Consider the following 20,041-nt stretch of genomic DNA (forward strand, 5'->3'; position numbering starts at 1 on the left):
AGTCCCGACACCCGACACAAGTAGTATATATACCCGTTATAGTGACTAACTTGAATATAGCAAATAATATATAACAGTTACAAAGACTAAATGCTAATGCTATAGTGTAAGTGTTGCTGTCCAGATCATTCAGTTCAAAATAGCGTCCAGTTTCTCCCGAACCTCGTGGACAACCCGCGAGTAACATACAGATGGCTCCTCAAACTCGTCCAGCATTTCGTTGAGTTCATCTATCGTGTCGCTCAATTCGCCGGTTTCAAGAGTTACTTGAATGTTTGCACTACCAGAAGCTAATAACCCAGCTTCACGTGCAAAATGCGCCACCGCAACTTCTTCAGCAGAACAAGAGACGTCGGAAAGCCGACCAGAAGCAAGGATCTCCGAGATAAACAAATAGCTATGAATGGTTTTTGTTAGAGCGTCTTCTGACGGATCTGCCTCATCGGATTCTCTTTCAGCGTTGATGAATTCGATCTTGGATTCAAATTCTTCGCGCCCATCTGTTAGTCTCTCGTACAGGTCACGCTCCAGTTTCTTTGAGAGATCTAAGATTATGTTCAAACGCTCCTCTTGGATTTGATCCATTGTTTTTTTCATTGTGCTCAAATTTTCACCAAACGTCGCATCATTGTTGATTGCTATTTCGGCGATGTTTGGCGATGGCGAAACGTTTTCGTTGAGGAACTTCACCAGAACATTGGTGGCCGTGAAATCGTCTTTCATGAGTGTGTAAGCTCTCTGCATTTTGGTAATCATATCCTTTCGTACCTCAGAATCTTCAGAAAGACTTAGAGCCATCCTCAAAACTGGAAAACAAGCAACAAATGCAAAGGTACCTGCCGAAGGCCTTCGCTGTGACGTAGTTTGCGGGTAAATTATGATCCTGATTCGTCAACTGGGCTCATTGGCCAATCAGAAATAGGCTTCGTTCGCAAAAATGTCACAACACAAACTTTTCATAAGTAGCTATAAGAGCAATGCCACATAATAATGGCTCTGTAACGGAATTATTTTATACCACGTCAGGGGCAGATACAGATGAAACTGTTCTTTTGGTCAAATTTGTCTCTTCTTGCACTCAATAAAGAAGCGGTCATTTTTAACTAATGTTTCTAACGTTCCTAATTCTGTTTGCAAATTCAAAACTTCAATATTCAATAATATATCAAATTCAATATTCCTACGTCAATGAAATCCTGGTCGTTCCAGAGCCCCTGAGGGTGCTCCTGGTTCAAGAGAGTCCTGCGAAATGAGAGAGTCCAGTTTTCTTTGCGATCCCATGTGTCAGATGATCAAGCAGTCACTGTTGATTAGAGTCCTATTACTGTTCATTAATACGCCGCTAAAAGAGGATGAGATTGGATCCGCGATTCTATATGTCCCTGTCCAACCAGTCTGAAAAGCCCAAGAAGGCGATAGATAAGTCCCAAAGTAAGACAATGGTGTTATCGGACGATGTCGAACTCCCTGCCCAAGTGGCGAATGTCTCGCGAGAGGATTTACGAAGATACGCGCAATGCAAGCGAGTAGGCAACTTTCTTCTCGGACGAACTGTTGGTGAAGGATCATTTGCAAAGGTCAAGGAAGCTATTCATATTTTAACAGGCGAAAAGGTAAGAGATTTATTGATGCAATACGTATGTATATTCCCATGTCTAGAAGCTAGCATCGCTTTGTATTGATCTGGGCGAACGCGTTATATCTCAACGTAGGACAACCACTCAGGGCTGTCTTCATGTACTGGGACTATATATGATATGGAAATTAATAAGCTTTCGGTAATCTGATGTATGCCATAATATACAATGTTGTAGTCTGGAGTCTTTCACTTAGCGAAATTGTCTGTTTATCGGTGAAATATTTCAACTACTCCAGGATTTTGTCAAGTTATTTTAACCGCGCGATTGAAAACTTTGTCATGTCGGTTCGAGCGTCCGGTATTTCGGATTTGTTTCGGTTCTGTGCTGGCTGTCAATGTGTTTATCTGGTTTATACTAAACGGCATTCATACTAAACGGGGACTCTTGGTACGAGCTACGTGATTTCTTATCATTATCTTTATTCGGGGAGGGTTTACGGATTAGTAACTATTGTTTGCGATCAAGAAATTACGGCGATTTCCTGCAGTGAATTCCTGATACGGTGTACAAGGCAAAAACAAGTGACGATTGTGCGAGCGGACAGCGATAATTTACCAAAATTCACGACTCGTTTTCGCTGTGATTGTTTGCCTAAAGAGCACGAGTCGCTGTCACATTTGTCGCGCATCAACGAACAGCGCAGCGCATTCCTGGCCAGGTTAATTTAAGACAGCGCAATTTCGCTGCGTCGACGCACGAAAATGCTGGATGGTAATCATGATCATGAGATGCGCGCAATATTGAGACTTCCCGGATTTGTTGCGGGTCGAGTCCATAGGAAATGCGCAATCATAATCATCGCCCACGATCGAATATTTGCAATCATTCTCGAACGCAGTGCCAATTTCGTGTCCTCCAACTCACAAAATCGTAAACCCTAAATCGATTTTCCTCACAGTGGGTCGGCTAGTCGATTATCGTTTTTCACACGAAGCAAACGCCTTCAAATGAAATACTTTCCGGATTTAAACGCGCAACTAAGCTCTAATCATAGGCCGTATTACCAACAGTTCACCAACTTCTTGCCAAATCTTTGACGGACACAACGCAAATTGTTGTCATGAAACCATAGCAATGAATACCACAAATTTCTTTTCCTAAAATTGAAATTCTCTCTAAATGCATACTGCAGGCCTTAAAAAAAACTAATTATGGTAGAAGACGGATAAATTTTTTGTCAGAGCCCACGATATTGTTTATGGAAACATGATTTGGAAAACTAGGGACGCTTTCCATTAAGCGGCCAAAATGGTCAGACCGGTCATGTTTTAAATTGAAATAGAGTAATTCGTTAAGAATACAGTGGCTGAACTATATTTTCCGTGCTATAGATAGATGTAAATAACGATATACTTGAATGCAGAGTTCTTGAAACACTCTAAAATACCAGTAATCTGTCTGTATCGAAATACAATAGGACCGGTCTGGCCGTTTTTTCCGTATAAAGGAAAGCGCCCTAGATGTCCCAAATAACTCAACTAAATTAAATACTTTTGCACGCGCATTGAATGAATACTTTGTGGGAATTTTCACACGGAAATTACAGTTTTCGTTTCAATGAATTGAATCAATAGCGTTGAATAGCAATTCGCGAATTCTTTTAGACGATTGGGTCGTGTGCACAACAATCGCGTCCGCGCTATTTATTTCATGTCATTGGCAGAGGAACAGATCTTGAACAAATCATTTTGAACAAATGTTGACTTGCGAGAGAACGCGTACGCTGCGAATTGACGAAATATTACGAATTCCGCAAAGCCATTGCCGAGCGTATATTGCTGTGTCAGTACCTACCACGTAAGTCTTTGAAAGATCTTGTTATTAAGAGATGAACGCGAGATTATGTTCTCACATATCAAATTCGTGACAAGAAATACCATGCAGCGTTTTGCATGCAGGCATGTGTTTTTTTATGCATAGCTGTTTGCCCCGAATTGGTCTTCTAATTGCAGAGAGCGTATGTCGTTAAGCACTTGAGAAAAACGATAGGAATCCATTGAAACGAGGATATTCCGATTTGAATACTAGGAATACAATGAGCACCAGATAACATGAAGAGATTTCGTATCATTCGTGCGTGTTTTGCCACCACCATCATCATCATCATAAGCAGTAGGAGAAATCAGAAGGCTTGCCTTAAGCATGTTTCTTCACCTAATCCTTAAAGTTGTACTGTATATTTTGCTGTGAATGCATGCGTTTCATCGCGTAATTTAGGCCCGTAGTCGGTGGCAAATTGATCAACTCGGGAAACATTGATTCTTCGGTATGGAGTAGGCAAATCTGTTCTCTCAAATCTACTCCATAGGCAAACTATCTGTCGAAATAAAATGCATCTTTCATTTTCTCACATTTTCCCATCGAGATCGCTATTATTGAAATCTTTCCTTTTTTCACGGAAACGCCTTTTAAAGGAAGTTAACATTCCTCAAAGGTACTCAGAATATGCATGATTTTATCACGTTGTGGTCACGAGCTCTGATTTTTCACAAATGCGTCAACTGCGATTTTTTACGCTGCCTCAACCGACGTCGTAAAATACCATGTAAATTTGCGGTTTTCCGAAATGCCAATTTCAGTTGCTAAGCGTTTGCATCAGCCTTCCGTTCCAGAATTGCGTTTTAAGATATCAATCACCATTTTATAACCAAATAACAACGTATTGCGCATATTGGCATAAAACTAAGGCTATATGTGCACACACGGTAACGTTTTCGAGCGTTTTCACATTTGTTTTCATACCAAAATGGTGTCAAACACCGTCAATTTACAATAGAAGTTGAAGCTAATTTAACATATTGAGCATATTTTCCCTTGGACCGTGTGGACAGGGCGTCTAAACAGTGAAATAGAGAAAAACGATTTTGAAAACGCTCGAAAACGACGCTCGTGTCCATATAGACTAAGTTTATTTCCATTGATTATGCAAATGAGGAGTCACTCAGCTGAGTCAGCAGAAAAGCTGACAAACTTTTATTTATCATCTGAGGGACACTAATATACCTTCGTTAAATGTCAATATTTATAGTGCCCGATCAAGCCCGCCCAGTGTATGTTTGCCTAATTGAAAACATTGTTAGGGTCGTTTTAAACATTGCATGTTTGCCATTAAATTCTGGATGAGCTTAACCTTTAGCCAGCGGAGAATGAACTTTCTCGATTAATAACTAAGATGAGTTTTGACAGATCAGCTAAGCAAGATTGACAACACTTTTCAAGCAGAAGTTCTCATCCACACGAGAGGTCTTGCTCAAAACATGCGAGTTCTTGTCATATTTTTCGGCCAGACATGATTGTTATCATTAATCACATCTTCGTGAGGACTTTGGCGAACAGTGGAACGCGCATTTTTTACACTAGACTCTCTGTGTGTTAGCCATCAAATATCTATCTGACATGTGCTAAATATTTGGATGAAAAAAAATACGACCAAGGTAAACAAAGAAATTTGGGCGAATATTTTTCATCGCTTGGCGAAGGAATATAAAGGCGGTATGCTGGCGTGGGGTCCATTCCCCGGTGGAAGAAGACGAAAGGAATCGAAATGTATATGCCGAGATTGCCAACTGCTCAAGATCGAGGGAGGGTTCCGTATAAACATCTCAATAGAAAAACGCAATAGGTGCCGACATAGATCTACATATGTCATCACCATCCTTGATGAATGTGTTAAACGGAATGGTGGAAAACGTGGACTCTGGTTTGCGCGATTGTTTAGTTCGCAGGCACTGACGAAACATGTCTCATAGGGCGCTTTCCTTTTTACGGTAAAAACGGCTGTCCTGTTGTATTCGGTACAGGCAGATTACTGGTATTTTAGAATGTTTCAAGAACTCTGCATTCAAGTATATCGTTATTTACATCTGCCAAGCACGGGAAATGCAGTTTTACCGCTATATTCTTAACGAATGGTATCTCAGTCAGCATCATAGTTTCATAGTGTCAAACAGTATCATAGATACTATCAGAGTATAATATTATAGTATCTCAGCATATCACAGTTTCATAGTGGGGCTCCGTGTGCACTGTTCTTGCCCCTGGGCTATAGAGTAGGCTGTCAAAAGCGAATGTAAGATGTCTGTGTATAAATGATGGTGCAATGCTAAGTACAGATAAGGGTAAACTTTAGACATAATATTGGCCATTTCGCCCGATGAAGTTATCTTATCAAAGCAGTCTGTTTGTTTGTAAAGAATCCCTCGTTTCTTGACAAACATTGGTGGCATAAGTGAAGGTTTTGTATCTCGGAATTCAGTCATCCACTTTAGTCGTTTTAATGTTTCAATTGCCAAAGGCAATGTCTGAATATTAAAATTCCAGGCTTCCAACTTCGTCTTCCGTACTTCGTAGTGTCCGAACATCAATTCCAGACTCCAGACTTCGTGCTTCCAGTCTTTGCTGCGTTCATGCAGTGATAATAAATCACAAAATATCCATAACACCGGGACATGTGATGGATGATGGTTTATGCGACCGTTCGCATGAACTGGACTGTGGATCGGATCGTCCCATGTACGCGCACTGCATTTAATGCAAATCAGTTCGGTTTGAAAGCATGAAAATAACTCAATCTGAATCTGGTTTATTCTGTAGATGCGCATATACCTAACCAATGTTTTGTTGGGTTGAAGAAAACAAAAACTCTTTGTTGTTGAAGATATTCCGGCTGTTTGGACGGTTAACCGATTATGAGGTTAGGTCATGACTGAATGGCAATGAAATGACTTAAGTTCATACACCCAACGGTTCCACGATGGCTGGTTGCCAAAATTCGTACAAAAAACGACAACGGTAGTGCGGTACGAACCGAAATTACACATACCTCCGCGCAAGCTGTGTGGTAATCTCCTTCAGCGAAACTATGTTCATGTGAAATCTTTATCAGTTGCAAAAACGTTCTCTCGTTGCCAAGTTTCCCTGCGGGTATTCACATAGATGGCATTGACACTCGTGAGGGATTAAACCTTAAACGCACGGTAATTAAAACGTTTACTGCAGAAAAAACTGATCAGCTCTGAATGACAACACGTGCTTTAGGATAAGACGAATAACACGACTGCAGTAACACCACTCTTGAAGATCTGAATCTGCCGCCAAAAAAACCCACACCACGCATTTGACGCGAAAACTCGACCGACCAAAATACCGCCAACACGTCGACAATACTGGCGTAATCTAGTCTTCTCCATCCAGACAATCTGATATGTCAAACAGCTGCACTGTCTATTAACGCCCTATCTTATAAATCAAGAAGTTTATGAAAAGGTTTGCTAAGCCGGATTATGGCATAGCAAGTTTACACCCTGTATATACTGCGACATGGTATGTCCTAAAAAGCTCAAGGGAAATGACTTAACGATTAAATCCATTGTGTAAATGCGTTTTTACGTCATCTACGATTTACGACAAATGTATGTAGTCGTAATGTGACCATTTTTAGAGTTTTTGAGAGAATTGGTTTTCACCTGTCCACAAGCAATCTCGTATTTGTATGTTAAACGTTCTCAAGTTTTCTCTAGACCATGTTTAATTCTAACAGCATCTGAGCATTTTCTTAATGTGATGCTAAACAAACAAAGGACGAAGAAAGGTTACCATATATGATGGTCGGAGAATTCTCACATGACGATAAAAAATAATAACCCGATAAGACTCTGCAATTGTCGTATTTTATTTTGAGATACGATCAGCTGAGTGGCTCGGTTATTGAGCTGCCTTCACCAGATTTTTGGCAAGTTTTTTGGAGGACCTTTGAATTGATACAACGATACCACCAACTCATCCCTGACTTGCGAAGATAACTGGTAAATACTCTTAAAGCCAGGGCAAACTATATCTTTCTTCAGTAAAACCTGGGTGAGGTTAAAGGAAACAATAGCTGGATCAGGAAAGAAACTACAAATGATCAATTTCAAGGAAATTGATCCCGTTCACGGATAAAGGAAGACCAAATTGAGCAACCTTTGCATCATCAATGCACCACCAGAAATATATTGTATGATTTGTTCTGCTCCTTGCAGAAGTCTGTGTGCGTAGCAGATAGAAATTATCAATGCAAGGAATGCTTAAACTTAACTCCTAAAGCCAACGATGGCAAACGGCTTAGGCAGTCGTTTTTTTCTTTTGATGAACTGCTTTCTTCTTTACAATTTGCTTTCTGCTCTCGAAAAGATCACGCGATAGCTTTATCACAATTCTAAAATACCTAAGATCTCTTTCCTTTTAGAAGCAAGCAGTAGAAGCAACCATTCGTGCTAATATGTTCAGTGACCTGCTCACTGTTTTTTTGTTATGTCATCACAGTTCCAAAATAGCCAAGATCTTTTTCATTTTGAAGTCGACGGCAAACGATCAATCATTCCTCCTACGGCCTACTTCTTCATCGATATTGTTTCTTTCTTATCTCCACTGAAGATCATGATATATTACAGTACCAAAATAACAAAGATCACCTTCCTTTTGTTTTTTTTCATAGCATACCACTTTTCTACGCCTGGCGTTTGAGATATTCGAAAAACGCAAGGATTAATCCTCATTTGCTGCCATGTGTTTTTCCAATACATTGCATACACAACACAACCTTATGTTGCTTAACGGCCATATTGACATAAAAATCCCTTGATTATCCATTAAACTGGAGTGTCGAAACGTTGGGTCGCGAACACCACACGCGTGGGTCGTGGATTATTTGCCTTCCCTCGACCATAAACTAACTGCAGTCTGAAGCCAATCTCAGGAATTGTCTGCATCGTTGATAGGGTGTAGATAACAGCGCAAACTCATCTCATATACGAAAACGTTCATGAGGTGGTTATCAAGCGCGTGCGCTATAATTACACTATACGCGGCCTTCGGGATAATTAAAACCTTATTAAAAGCTTGCAGGGGTCAGCCTGCGTAATGCGTAGATTTACGCATAAAATGCGTCAAGAAAACAACATTACATGCGGTGCGTCCTTCTCAATCGGACCAGAGTGGGGTAACAATTACTTTAATTGCAATGAACACGCGACTCGTTTTTTTACATCAATCATCTTCTTGCGAGATTTATCACTTTACTGTGTAGTCTAGAATTGTGTACAGACCTGTTGAATTTCACTTATTTTGTAACACGTATTTGGGAACATAATTGATGTCAATCGTGCAATATACGTTGTTGTTGTGAACTAATTATGTTTACCATTTGTCGAATTCCTAATCTTGTCTACAGAACTAATTAATTTAAGCACAAAGTCATTATTTACAGTCACTATACATGGCGTGACACCACAGCACTCCATAAACCATTGCATTAGTGCTTATAGGTCAATGCAAAGGTTTTGAATGAGAAATACAAGCAAATAGACTAACATCAATTTACATTGCTAGCTTCAATCTTACCTTTTCCTTTTAGAGGTCTAGTAAGGATCACCTCTGTGATTCAATCTTCCTACAGGAGGAAGCCTGACTAAACTATCTTTATACTGGATAGCTCTATCAGTTCTAAACTGTTCTTCCTAGAGGTCCAGTAAGGATCATCTCTTGTTGATCCAGTGTTACTACAGGAGGAAACCTAAACTAAACTAACTTTATTTATACTGGATAGCTCTATCAGTTCTAAACTTTTCTTCCTAGAGGTCCAGTAAGGATCATTTCTTATTGATCCAGTGTTACTACAGGAGGAAACCTAAACTAACTTATGCTGGATAGTTCTATTAGACTGTTATTCCTAGGGAGATATGTGCAACTGGTTGGTTACCTTTACTTAAAACCATTTACTTAAAACATTGTGTTAGATTAATTGAAAGGACGAACACATTAAATCCGAGTAGTAATAAGTTTTGGGTTTTATTCAAACTACATGGCATGCAGTGTTTCAGTGGCGTACAAAAGGGCAAAGGCCACCTAGGAACAGCCCTATTCTCTAAGAATTGTTCCAAATATGTCGATATAAACAACAGAAAACGCAACGGAGACCCACATGCAGTCTAAATTGGTCGATTTTCAGTTGTTTATTCACGCATCATAGTCCCAGCACGAGAAATACAATTCAAAGGATATCCCACAGAGGTGAATCGGAGCAATCCGACCTTGTGTCGTTCTGGACGGTTACTTTGTGTTTATTCTACCCTGGGTGGTTATATAACGTGGCGTGCATCACCTATGAAGAGAATAGCTAATATTATTGTAATGATGAGAAACGAGATTGAGTCTAATTACCTCAATTACCTAGCCTCAAATAAGGAGCCTTCCTAAGATTTTTTATTAAATTCCATGTTATTTCAAGCTCAGATAAGGCTGTGTGTTTTATCGGGCTGATGTTTGTTATGGTTTCGTGAATACTTCTGTTTAACCCTTAAGAGACAATCCCTCTATTAAACTAAATTCTGAACTAGGAAACTTCATCGGTTCTGAGATGCACAGCTCCAAGAAGAGCATCCAAGGTCCGTTCGCGCGATCCAATTTTGTCGGATCCAATGCACTTCTGACGTATGGAATCTAGCCTGTTATTGATAAAGCAATACTGCATTGGCTCTAGTTCATTTGCTGCCCATATAAGCATCGCAAGTCAACAGACTAAAACACAACAAAACATCCATCAGAAGTGGATTGGATCCGGCAAAATTGGATCGTGTGTGAATAAGCCATAGTTTGACTGGCAGCACAAGTTTTGCTGACAAGTAAAATCATCTGGCATTAGATGGAGTCAAATTAGGGAGGTGATCTAAGAGGCTTCGGGCATCTGGGATTGGTTAGAAACATAACGGAAACGCTTAAAAAACTGTGACAGGGCGATTATTCCACAAGCAACTGAAACGAATTTAGATAACCATATACAGTGTAGAAAACAATGACCAGCCGACAATTTATGATGACTTTGAAATAGAGTCGAAAATTTAGTCTCAACTAACTATATGCAGTGTAGAAACAATGACCAGCCGACAAAGTATGATGACTTTGAAATAGAGTCGAAAATTTACAGTTTCAACTTGTGTCTTGTTCGAATCATATATTGACTCATGCAGAAGATGTCTTGTCTTTTCGGAATTACTTTGATACATAAGTGTAGATGGAATTGATACCCCCCAAACGAAAACCAGTGTAGTCTAGTGTACTTTCAAACGAGTGGTTTCACATACCAGACATATTTTGACTCAAAGTTTCGTGCACGATCAGGGAAAAAAATTCGTAAAAATTTATTAGGGTGTAACCAGTGGGTGTAGCTATCAAGAGCGCCTGCGCGTAGTTTGAGATCAGGATCACGTTGTTACGGGGGCGAATTTCAGGGACACTTATGGGATGAAAATTAATAAGAACGAGTAGAGATCAAGGGGAAAAGGGGCGAATGCCACTCGCGCCTTCTTTTTCCAGCGTCCTTGGCTGAGACAAACACGAAAACAAAAACAGGCCATAGGGTAAATTCTGCGCATGCCTGATCATTTAGTTACTCAGCACACAGATTAGGACATCCATAAAACTGTCAAATAGTGAAAATGCAATCTTTTTCAATAAAGATACGGAAGAGCGATGACGCTGTTTGTTAATTAGCCCCGATGCTAAAATAAACATACTACGAGGCTTATCGATAAATTGTTAGAATTGTGAGGCTATCTTCACCATCTTGTAGTCTAGTACTTAAGATAATCATCAAATGCCGGTCATAGCTGTTCTTATAGTAAGATATACGTATTGTAGAACTGGAGTGCTATTATATTGTTAATAGCTCTCACTAAGGTGTCCGATATAAGTTCCCGCGCACGCTGACTTTAGTCAATGAAAATACTGGATTGATATTACACTGACGAAGGCGGTGTGATTCTATACTCCACTGATATCATAGGAAGTGGAGTGGGTAGTGTCGCAGCTCCTCGCAAGAATGATTTTCATTGGCTGAACTTTACAATACATTTCTGTTTCAACCAATAGGATAGCTTCGTTCTTTAGAAAGCATAGAAAAGCATTATCCAATTGGAGGAAAGCTTCCGAGCACTGCGACATGTTCCAGTGGAGTGACATTATGAACCTCAATGTTCCGTGTACTCGTTTACAGGTTGCGATAAAAATCATCGACAAAAATCGTGCGCGAAAAGATCGTTACGTGTCGAAGAACATGCGTCGCGAGGCACGCCTGCTGCAGATGATTCGCCATCCACACATCGTGCAACTGTTAGAGATCGTCGAGACCTCTCAGAGTTATTATCTCGTGTTCGAGTTCGCTGATGGAGGGGATCTCATGGATCACATTTGCAAAAGAAAGAAACTGGAAGAAGACGAAGTGAGAAAGTTTATCAGACAAATCATATCCGCTGTGGAGTACTTACATCGTCTGGGTATCATGCATAGGTATGGTTGGATTTTGTGCGGGATAATTTCTTCTTTTGATAGATGAGAACGAGCGAAATGGTTACAAATGTTCAGATAAAGGAACCTATACATTAAAGCATTTGTAACTAATCGCTCGTTTGCATCTGTCAGAAGAAGAAAGACATGGGGAATGTGCACGTTATACAAACATCGATAACCTAAACTTTCGCCCTGATTAAAAAAGTCCACTCACACCCACTGAGTGCGGCATATAATTTCTGTCATTATTGATCAAGGAGAAATTTCTTTCCCAATCAATGGAAAAATTTAAGGTAAAATCCAGCTCTTATTCGACTGGAAATAGAAGCGGAAGCTTTATGAGAAGATTGAGATCTCCTACACTTGAGTGTGAGTGACTTTTAAATACAGGCCTCAGTAGGCAGATAGACAGGAGTTTTCCTTAAGTCGTTTCAGTACCTTATTGTTCATTCTAATGGTTAAAAATTGACTCGATTGCAACCCTTATCGTTTTTCATTATCACTTGTCTAGAGATCTAAAGGTAGAAAATCTTCTATTGGACGCAAACAAAAATATCAAGATAATAGGTGAGAATCCGTGTTCACTGCGTAAATCTCATTGGTTTTTGTGTAATGTATCACTCCACTTTCCCTCATAGATTTTGGGCTCAGTAACACGATCTACGCAACAGACCATAACAACGAGAATCACTGCACAACTCAATGTGGCTCGCCTGCATACGCTGCGCCTGAACTTCTTGTTCGAAAGGATTATGGCCCGCAGATTGACGTTTGGAGCATGTAAGTAGTGATTGGCATGAATAGGACCAATTATTCAATTAAAAACTCAGGCAACTCTATCATATGCCAACTGTTCTCCTTAGAGCTCCAGTAAGGATAATCTCGTATTACTACAGGAGGAAACCTAAACTAAACTAACTCTTTTTATACTGGATAGCTCTATCAGTTCTAAACTGTTCTTCCTAGAGGTCCAGTAAGGATCATCTCTTATTGATCCAGTGTTACTACAGGAGGAAATCTAAACTAAACTAACTTTATTTATACTGGATAGCTCTATCAGTTCTTAACTGTTTTAAATCTTGCTTGTTTCAGCGGCGTTAATTTGTACGCGATGCTGACAGGACGTCTTCCATACACAGTAGAACCGTTCAATATCAGCACGTTGTATAACAAGATGTTGAAACGACAGATGAACGTAATACCCGAGCATTTATCAGATGGTTAGTTTCTGATTAAGCTTTATTGATACCGGATAGCTCTATCAGTTCTAAACTGTTCTTCCTAAAGAATCACCTCTTATTGATCCAGTGTTACAACCGGAGGAGACCTAATTATAAACCAGAGTTTTTACTGGATAACTTTATCAGTTCCTTTCTCTACAATTTTTCAGGCTGCAAAGACATGATTTCCAAGCTCTTAAACCCCGATCCGAAGGAACGATTACACATACTGGAGGCAGTAAGACATCGATGGATAACCATGGATGAAAGAGATCCTCTGGTGCTCCTTACATGCCCTAACTACCTCTGCGAGGAGGATCTGGATGATCGTATTTTAGATCACGTGGAAGAAAAGCTGAAACTAAACAGTGATGACGTCATACGTGACGTAATTCAAAACAAGTAAGAGTTATGTGTTCACCTCTAGATTAGTAATAGATGACCATTACCGCTAGGAAGAGTTACTAACTGATAGAGCTATCCAGTATAAATAAAGTTAATTTAGTTTAGGCTCTAGGAAGAACAGTTTAGAACTGATAGAGCTATCCAGTATAAATAAAGTTAGTTTAGTTTAGGTTTTCTCCTGTAGTTAATTGATAGTTAGGCCCTCTAGGAAGAACAGTTTAGAACTGATAGAGCTATCCAGAATAAATAAAGTTAGTTTAGTTTAGGTTTCCTCCTGTAGTAACACTGGATCAATAAGAGATGATCCTTACTGGATCTATAGGAAGAACAGTTTAGAACTGATAGAGCTATCCAGTATAAATAAAGTTAGTTTAGTTTAGGTTTCCTCCTGTAGTGACACTGGATCAGTAAGAAATGATCTGAACTGATAAAACCGTCCAAAATAAACAAAACCTGATACACCAGAGAGTTGAAATTAGTACATTCAACCAACCAAGGAACCGACCTATCACTAACAGATAATCTTCAACAGGGCGACAAAGAACTCGTGTGTCTATCATTTGCTTGTACGTCGACTTCAGCGCTACGAACGAGAGCAGAGGAAACTAATGGCCGCATCACCAGCACCAACCATCAAAATCACAGAGCCAATATCACCACCGAGTACGGAACACACACCAACGCCTACCAAACATCAGCCAACAACCCAAAAGAATGGTTTGGTGAAACGCTCTACACCCAAAACCCACATCATGGAAAATCCATTTAAGACCATAAAAGTCGCTTTAATAAGACAGAAAAAAGCGGCGAAGAATGAAGAGAAATCAAAACGAGGAAAAACGCCAAATCCGGAACCACACTCGGCAACTACCGGCGAGCCAGCGCACAAACCCAAGCTCTGCGCAGTCAAACGAGTGGCTCTCGTGAAGTTTTCGCCCGTACGCCGAAGCCTACGTGGGCTGACGAGCTGTTCACGGAATTCTACGAACAGTCCAAGGCCCGGCCGAAGAAAGGCCGGTTTCGAGGGACTTCAACAGCGGCGTAAATCACCGAAGGTTCGCCGTCGACACGCGGAACCCGACGACGGTTTCTCGAGCACCGCTAGCATTCCGAAAAGGAGAAGCATTGACAGTTCAGCCAACGCGGCAGCAAACACAGAACGCATGCGTATTGATGATCAAAATAATAACAACACGCTTCCAAATAGTCAGAATTCAAAAACTTCGGTCGGTGAAGGAAAATTAACACTCGAAAATTCAGATTTAAAATCTGTGAATTTTGCCAGTAGTAACACGCTGGAAAATATCTCGGAGGATGGAATCGCCGTGCGAGATAAGGACCCGGTACCGGAAACTATCACCCACTTATATACGGACAGAGGTGTTGTGTTGAAGCGTGACACGTCGTCGGAAAGGAACGGCACGGTTGATTACGAACGAGAACAGGCTTGCATGCAACATCACGTGTTCAAAGACAGCAGTGTAGGCAAGGGGAACACAGAAGATTTTAGAGACAAACAGGTGAATCGAGGGATAGATGGGGTTAAAAGCAAACAAGGGACAATTGAAAGTTGGCTGTCTGAAGTGGAAGTGGTTAACTCAAAAATTTCATCCATACCAGTAAAGTCAGCTGAAACTGTAAAGGTAAATCCTTAAATTGTCTATGGAAGTTTACACAACTACGAAGAAAATGGATGTTATAAATTTTTCTCATAACTGGGTTATACTAGGCACTACGATGCAAGCTAGCAACGATCCTTACTGGACCTCTAGGAAGAACAGTTTAGAACTGATAGAGCTATCCAGTATAAATAAAGATAGTTTAGTTTAGGTTTCCTCCTGTAGTAACACTGGATCAATAAGAGATTATCCTTACTGGATCTCTGGGAAGAACAATTTAGAACTGATAGAGATATCCAGTATATAAATAAAGTTAGTTTAGTTTAGGTTTCCTCCTGTAGTAACACTAGATCAATAAGAGATGATCCTTACTGGACCTCTAGAAAGAACAGTTTAGAACTGATAGAGCTATCCAGTATAAATAAAGTTAGTTTAGTTTAGGTTTCCTCCTGTAGTAACACTGGGTCAATAAGAAATGATCCTTACTGGATCTCTAGAAAGAACAGTTTAGAACTGATAGAGCTATCCAGCTATTCAACCCCTTGTTATACTAGCCCTGATTTGCTTTTGAGGTGAAGTGGTTTTATATTTCAGTCGCCAAACAAGTGCCCTAGTGGCTCGAATACCCAAGTATCATCATCGTTGCAAACACCCAGAAATAATTCACAAAATACCAGAGCATGCCTTCCAAAACATCTGGAAAGAAAACTTGTCACACCCAGAAGATCCCCTTATAAATTGGACAATTCTTCGAAAATCCCCGTTCTTTCTGGGAAACTCTCTTCAAACTCTCGCCAGACCCTGCTCTCACAAACACGGCTGGCGCCCAGGACATCTACGGCCAACAGCAGAACCCCGGGCACTGCGGCCAGAAAGAACGATGTCGCAAGGTTAGCGGACAAATACGACAAGTGCGTTTCGGTAATGGTCGTGGAACGTTCGAAGGATGTCGGGAAAAAGTCGGCTAAAGATAATCAGAACTCGACAGCAGTCGTTAGCGGTCTGCGTACTGACGGTAAAACTTTGAAGCTTGCCGGAAAATGTTCGGCTAACGGCGGCACAACTTCGTCGGATGCCGGCAAAAGCTCTACTGATAACAAAGGCTCCAAAAGTCCCGGAAAAGGTTCCGTCATTGTCAGCAAAGTTCCGAATGCTGGCAAAAAAAGCTTGCCTAACAATACTGAAAATACGACGGGAGCAAAAGATGGTTCGGCTACAAACGACAAAAGTTCCAAGGCTACCGGGAAATCTTCGGCTTCCGAAGGCAAAATGTCGACAGTTGCCGGAAATAAACGGACTAAAGAGGAAAGTAATACAAAGAGAAAGGAAGTTAAAGGTATCAATAATTCAGGACTAAACAGAAATAAATGGAGTGAGAAGGTCACAGGAAAGACTCCGAATACAGTCGCGAGCCAGAAAGGAAAGAGTCTTGAGAAGAAAGGCCGTAGTGTTGATGCAAATGCAAAATCACTCGGTTGCAAGGAGAAAACAGTAAAAGTTGTGGGAAATGGTAATGGAACGAAAGAAAAAAACGCCACTGAAAATATAGAACAGACAAGAAATAGTCCGCACCAGCCGAAAATTCAAGGTACGTTTGTATTAATGACATTACTGATAGGTTTTCTCCTGTAGTAAAACTGGATCAATAAGAGTTCTTACTGGACAGTTTGGAACTGATAGAGCTATCCAGCTTGAATACAGTTAGGTAACCATATTTTTATCTTCACCCGATTTTAAACAGATCAACCTGACAGAAAGCCATCACTGGTGAAGTCAGCAAAGGAAAGTCTTGCGTCCAACGCGTCCCGAAATTCAACAAAAAACTCGAATAACATCGTCGAAAATACGAAAAAAAATTCGCCCAACGAGCAAACCACTAAAGTTCCAACAGTCGAAGGCCCCAGGCTCCTGCGTCCGAGCGTCAAATCACAACAAACAAAAGACGGCAAAGATTGGACAGGCGATGAAAGACGAATGATTTGCAATTACAGAAAGACCAACGAACCGTCTCAAACGAACGCGGCTGTAAAATGCGCAACAAAGACTGCAACAAGCGTTGGAACTCCAGGTTTTAGAACAAGTTAACGAATACGACTTTTCGCACTTTGTAAATTAAGCCACTGGACTGGAATATAACTGGAATGATACCCCCTTATATTTGAAACCAATTCACGGGAAAGCACGGGGCAGGGCCGATTGACATTTTTTTATCGCAATCGCTGCGTAATACTAATAAGGCGATCCTGTAATGCCAGATATTGTATATATAACTTGCCTGACTGATTCCTATGCGGTTCACTATGGTGCTGGAAACGCCATAGATGTTGAGCAAGACTCGCAGATGCGACCGATCACTCGGGGTAATTTTGAATGCAGACTGCGGTACAGCACGTTGATCGCGAAGTGTTTACCAGGGTTTGGGGTTAACTCCCTCTCACCTCCCTCACCCAAGTGTGACTCAAATACGATAATAATCCCAAGTTCAAAAAATCCTAATTACTCGAAATTTATCCTTGAAATACGTTTAGGATTAAGATTAGAGTTAATCCTAATCAAGCAAAATCTTAACCAAATCGTACGAATTAAATTCGTCTATTTGGGATTTATTGAACAGGGAATTATTACCTCAAATACCACGGACAGTAGGTCGCTCGTGAACTCGCGTACAAGAAGCGAGAACCGCGCTTTTTTAAAGTTTTCACACAATTTTTTTAACATTTCACAGGCATGGGTAAAGTAATACCGGGATAAAATGTATATAGATTTTAGTATGATTACATGAGCATAAAAGAATATGGCCTTTTGTGTCGTGTTTAACTTAGTCACCCCTTCTTCATACCCATTCATTATTCATTTATAAAGACTATTATTAAAAGTAATCAAGTGTATGAATGAAAAGTGAATCATAGGCTCTTGTTTATAAGGACAAACAGTAAAAGAGTTTAGATTTTGCCTCATACTAGTTACTGGAACAGTCTGGAAGTAACCACTGAGTATTTTCAGGAAATTCTATAAACTATATACAATTTACAAGGGCAACTCTGACAGATGTAATTGATGTGACAGCTACTGTTGTATTACTGCAAATTGATATGACAGTTACCGCAAGCTTGCAATGGTACACAATTTCGATAAAGTACAGCAAATTACCTTGAGTTTAGATGTTTGGCACCAAATTCTCTACTCTATTACTGAGCCTCTTTCAGACCAAACCCTTGTAGCGTTTGAGTTGTTTTTGAAAATGCACTAGATAATATATACGAAAAACTTGTTTGAATCTCATCAAAATACAGGTCAAGTCACCAATCTAGTAACTAGTAGTGAGTCTACCTGCCCTGCCGAGTATTCAGACTATTTCTGATATCGGGATCTTGTACTAACCTTCCATCACGAATTATCTTGTATGTCCCGGGCGTGGCTAAATTTACCACTGTTGATCCCTTTCGACATTCTGCTGTGTCCCCCAGTGTACCTCCATCAAACACAATTGCAAGATGTTCCCATAGATCTTCAAATTCCTATCAAGGAAAAGAAAAGATGTAACTCTTTTACCACAAGATACAGCCTGCAGAGTTTTTACTCGCCATGCAGTTAACTACACAATACTGTTCAAACCTGTGCATGTGTCATTTACCTTAACATCCAAACTGCTTTTCGTTGAGCTTTTGTTTGCACTTGTCAGTGCAAGAGGAGCATCACAATATATTGCTAATTGTCGAATAAACTCATAATCCGGTATTCTGATGCCGACTAAGGATGTGTACGGATTCAGTTCTATATTGAGATCAGGTGTCCTCTCGAACACCAAAGTCACTGCTCCAGGGAGAAGCTGGGAGAGTATGTCTTCATCTAATGTATTTTTTCCCCACCTGTGAAGAAAATATCCGAGGAAGTTAATGTTTTGTGTGCAGCTCAGTTGGTTAAATCATACTGTATATAGCCTTATATATTGATCAAGAAATACTTGCTTATGCACATCTTGAATATTCCCAACAGATATTGCAATTGGCTTCTCGAAATTTCTGCCTTTAATTTCGTACATTCTCCGTACAGCATCAGAGGACTGTGCCAATGCAGCTATACCATAGACAGTGTCTGTGGGCAGGGCAATCACTTTGCCCTCCTTCAAGGCAGCTGCTGCCATAGTGACACATTGTTGCAATTGTGGATTATCGCCTGAAAATATTCATAGTTGTTTTGCTTGGAATTTTCAATAGAGAGTCTGAGGGATTGGTTTGTTTCAATAAATTACTGGTATTGTCACTTATAAAGGAAATTCAGACGTCGAAATAACGTGGACTGCAAAACTCTTTTTGTACTATAAACTATATTCAGTACAAACTTTTATAACTTATACAGTTAAATACATGCATTAGCAAAACTATTGTGGCTTCGTCTAGTTTGTTTCATTTTATTTTTCAACTAGACAAAGCGTTGCGGTAACTATTGAAACATAAGCAAATATTTACGTGTTAATTTGAAAATAAAAACAACCATTGTTACAATGTAATAGTAATTTGATACATTTTGTAATTGAGACATGCAATATAGTGGTGATTAAACAACTTACCACTACATTCAGTCGGTAAGGCTACAACTTTGGCCATTTTTTAGCTTTCCTGTCCGTCCCTTTGCAAAGTCTTGAAATATTTCGATTGTTTTTTTCCCGCTTCTTCATTGCCCAAATTCGAGCAAAGTTGCATCATACGGGCAAGCCCGAACCAGTGGCCCGAACCTCGAGCTTTAAACGAGCTAGCACCGAAGATGTCGCGAAGAATGGCCGAATGATCTCAAAAAAACACTTCAAAGAAAGAAACTGGATTGACTTACGAAG

The 20,041-nt window shown here is 40.2% G+C and overlaps 2 protein-coding genes across 3 annotated transcripts; one reads left to right on the forward strand and one right to left on the reverse strand.

Annotated features, from left to right (window-relative positions):
* Positions 1–1,308: 1,308 nt before the first annotated feature.
* LOC114537320 (serine/threonine kinase SAD-1-like) lies at positions 1,309–18,012 on the forward strand. 2 transcript variants are annotated; one of them, XM_028558458.1, is made up of 9 exons: positions 1,309–1,613; positions 11,671–11,963; positions 12,475–12,530; positions 12,602–12,743; positions 13,056–13,183; positions 13,354–13,585; positions 14,121–15,231; positions 15,802–16,795; positions 16,949–18,012. In XM_028558458.1, the coding sequence occupies exons 1-9, from the start codon at positions 1,353–1,355 to the stop codon at positions 17,290–17,292; spliced, it is 3,561 nt and encodes a 1,186-aa protein (XP_028414259.1). In that variant the 5' UTR covers positions 1,309–1,352; the 3' UTR covers positions 17,293–18,012. The 2 variants fall into 2 exon arrangements, with proteins under 2 accessions (XP_028414259.1, XP_028414260.1); XM_028558459.1 differs by having other exon boundaries at positions 1,542–1,613; positions 11,547–11,963.
* On the reverse strand, positions 9,253–19,965 carry LOC114537378 (yrdC domain-containing protein, mitochondrial-like). Its single transcript, XM_028558463.1, has 6 exons — positions 19,778–19,965; positions 19,176–19,383; positions 18,842–19,076; positions 18,589–18,725; positions 18,358–18,453; positions 9,253–9,780 (listed from the first exon to the last, which is right to left on the reverse strand). Exons 1-5 carry the CDS (start codon positions 19,812–19,814, stop codon positions 18,396–18,398), a joined length of 675 nt encoding a protein of 224 aa, XP_028414264.1. The 5' UTR covers positions 19,815–19,965; the 3' UTR covers positions 9,253–9,780; positions 18,358–18,395.
* Between the last annotated feature and the right edge of the window lie 76 nt (positions 19,966–20,041).

Source organism: Dendronephthya gigantea, unplaced genomic scaffold (assembly GCF_004324835.1).
Source record: "Dendronephthya gigantea isolate DGI-Jeju-01 unplaced genomic scaffold, DenGig_1.0 000002F, whole genome shotgun sequence".
Lineage (NCBI taxonomy): Eukaryota > Metazoa > Cnidaria > Anthozoa > Malacalcyonacea > Nephtheidae > Dendronephthya > Dendronephthya gigantea.

Bases quoted from the DNA above. Each gene is read 5' to 3' on its own strand.
- LOC114537320 (XM_028558458.1), top strand. From the start codon at position 1,353: ATGAGATTGGATCCGCGATTCTATATGTCCCTGTCCAACCAGTCTGAA. The intron at 1,614-11,670 runs GTAAGAGATTTA...ACTCGTTTACAG, and splicing joins ATATTTTAACAGGCGAAAAG to GTTGCGATAAAAATCATCGA. The intron at 16,796-16,948 runs GTACGTTTGTAT...GATTTTAAACAG, and splicing joins GCACCAGCCGAAAATTCAAG to ATCAACCTGACAGAAAGCCA.
- LOC114537378 (XM_028558463.1), bottom strand. From the start codon at position 19,814: ATGGCCAAAGTTGTAGCCTTACCGACTGAATGTAGTG. The intron at 19,384-19,777 runs GTAAGTTGTTTA...GAATATTTTCAG, and splicing joins CTTACCGACTGAATGTAGTG to GCGATAATCCACAATTGCAA. The intron at 18,454-18,588 runs GTTAGTACAAGA...TATATTATCTAG, and splicing joins AAGATAATTCGTGATGGAAG to TGCATTTTCAAAAACAACTC.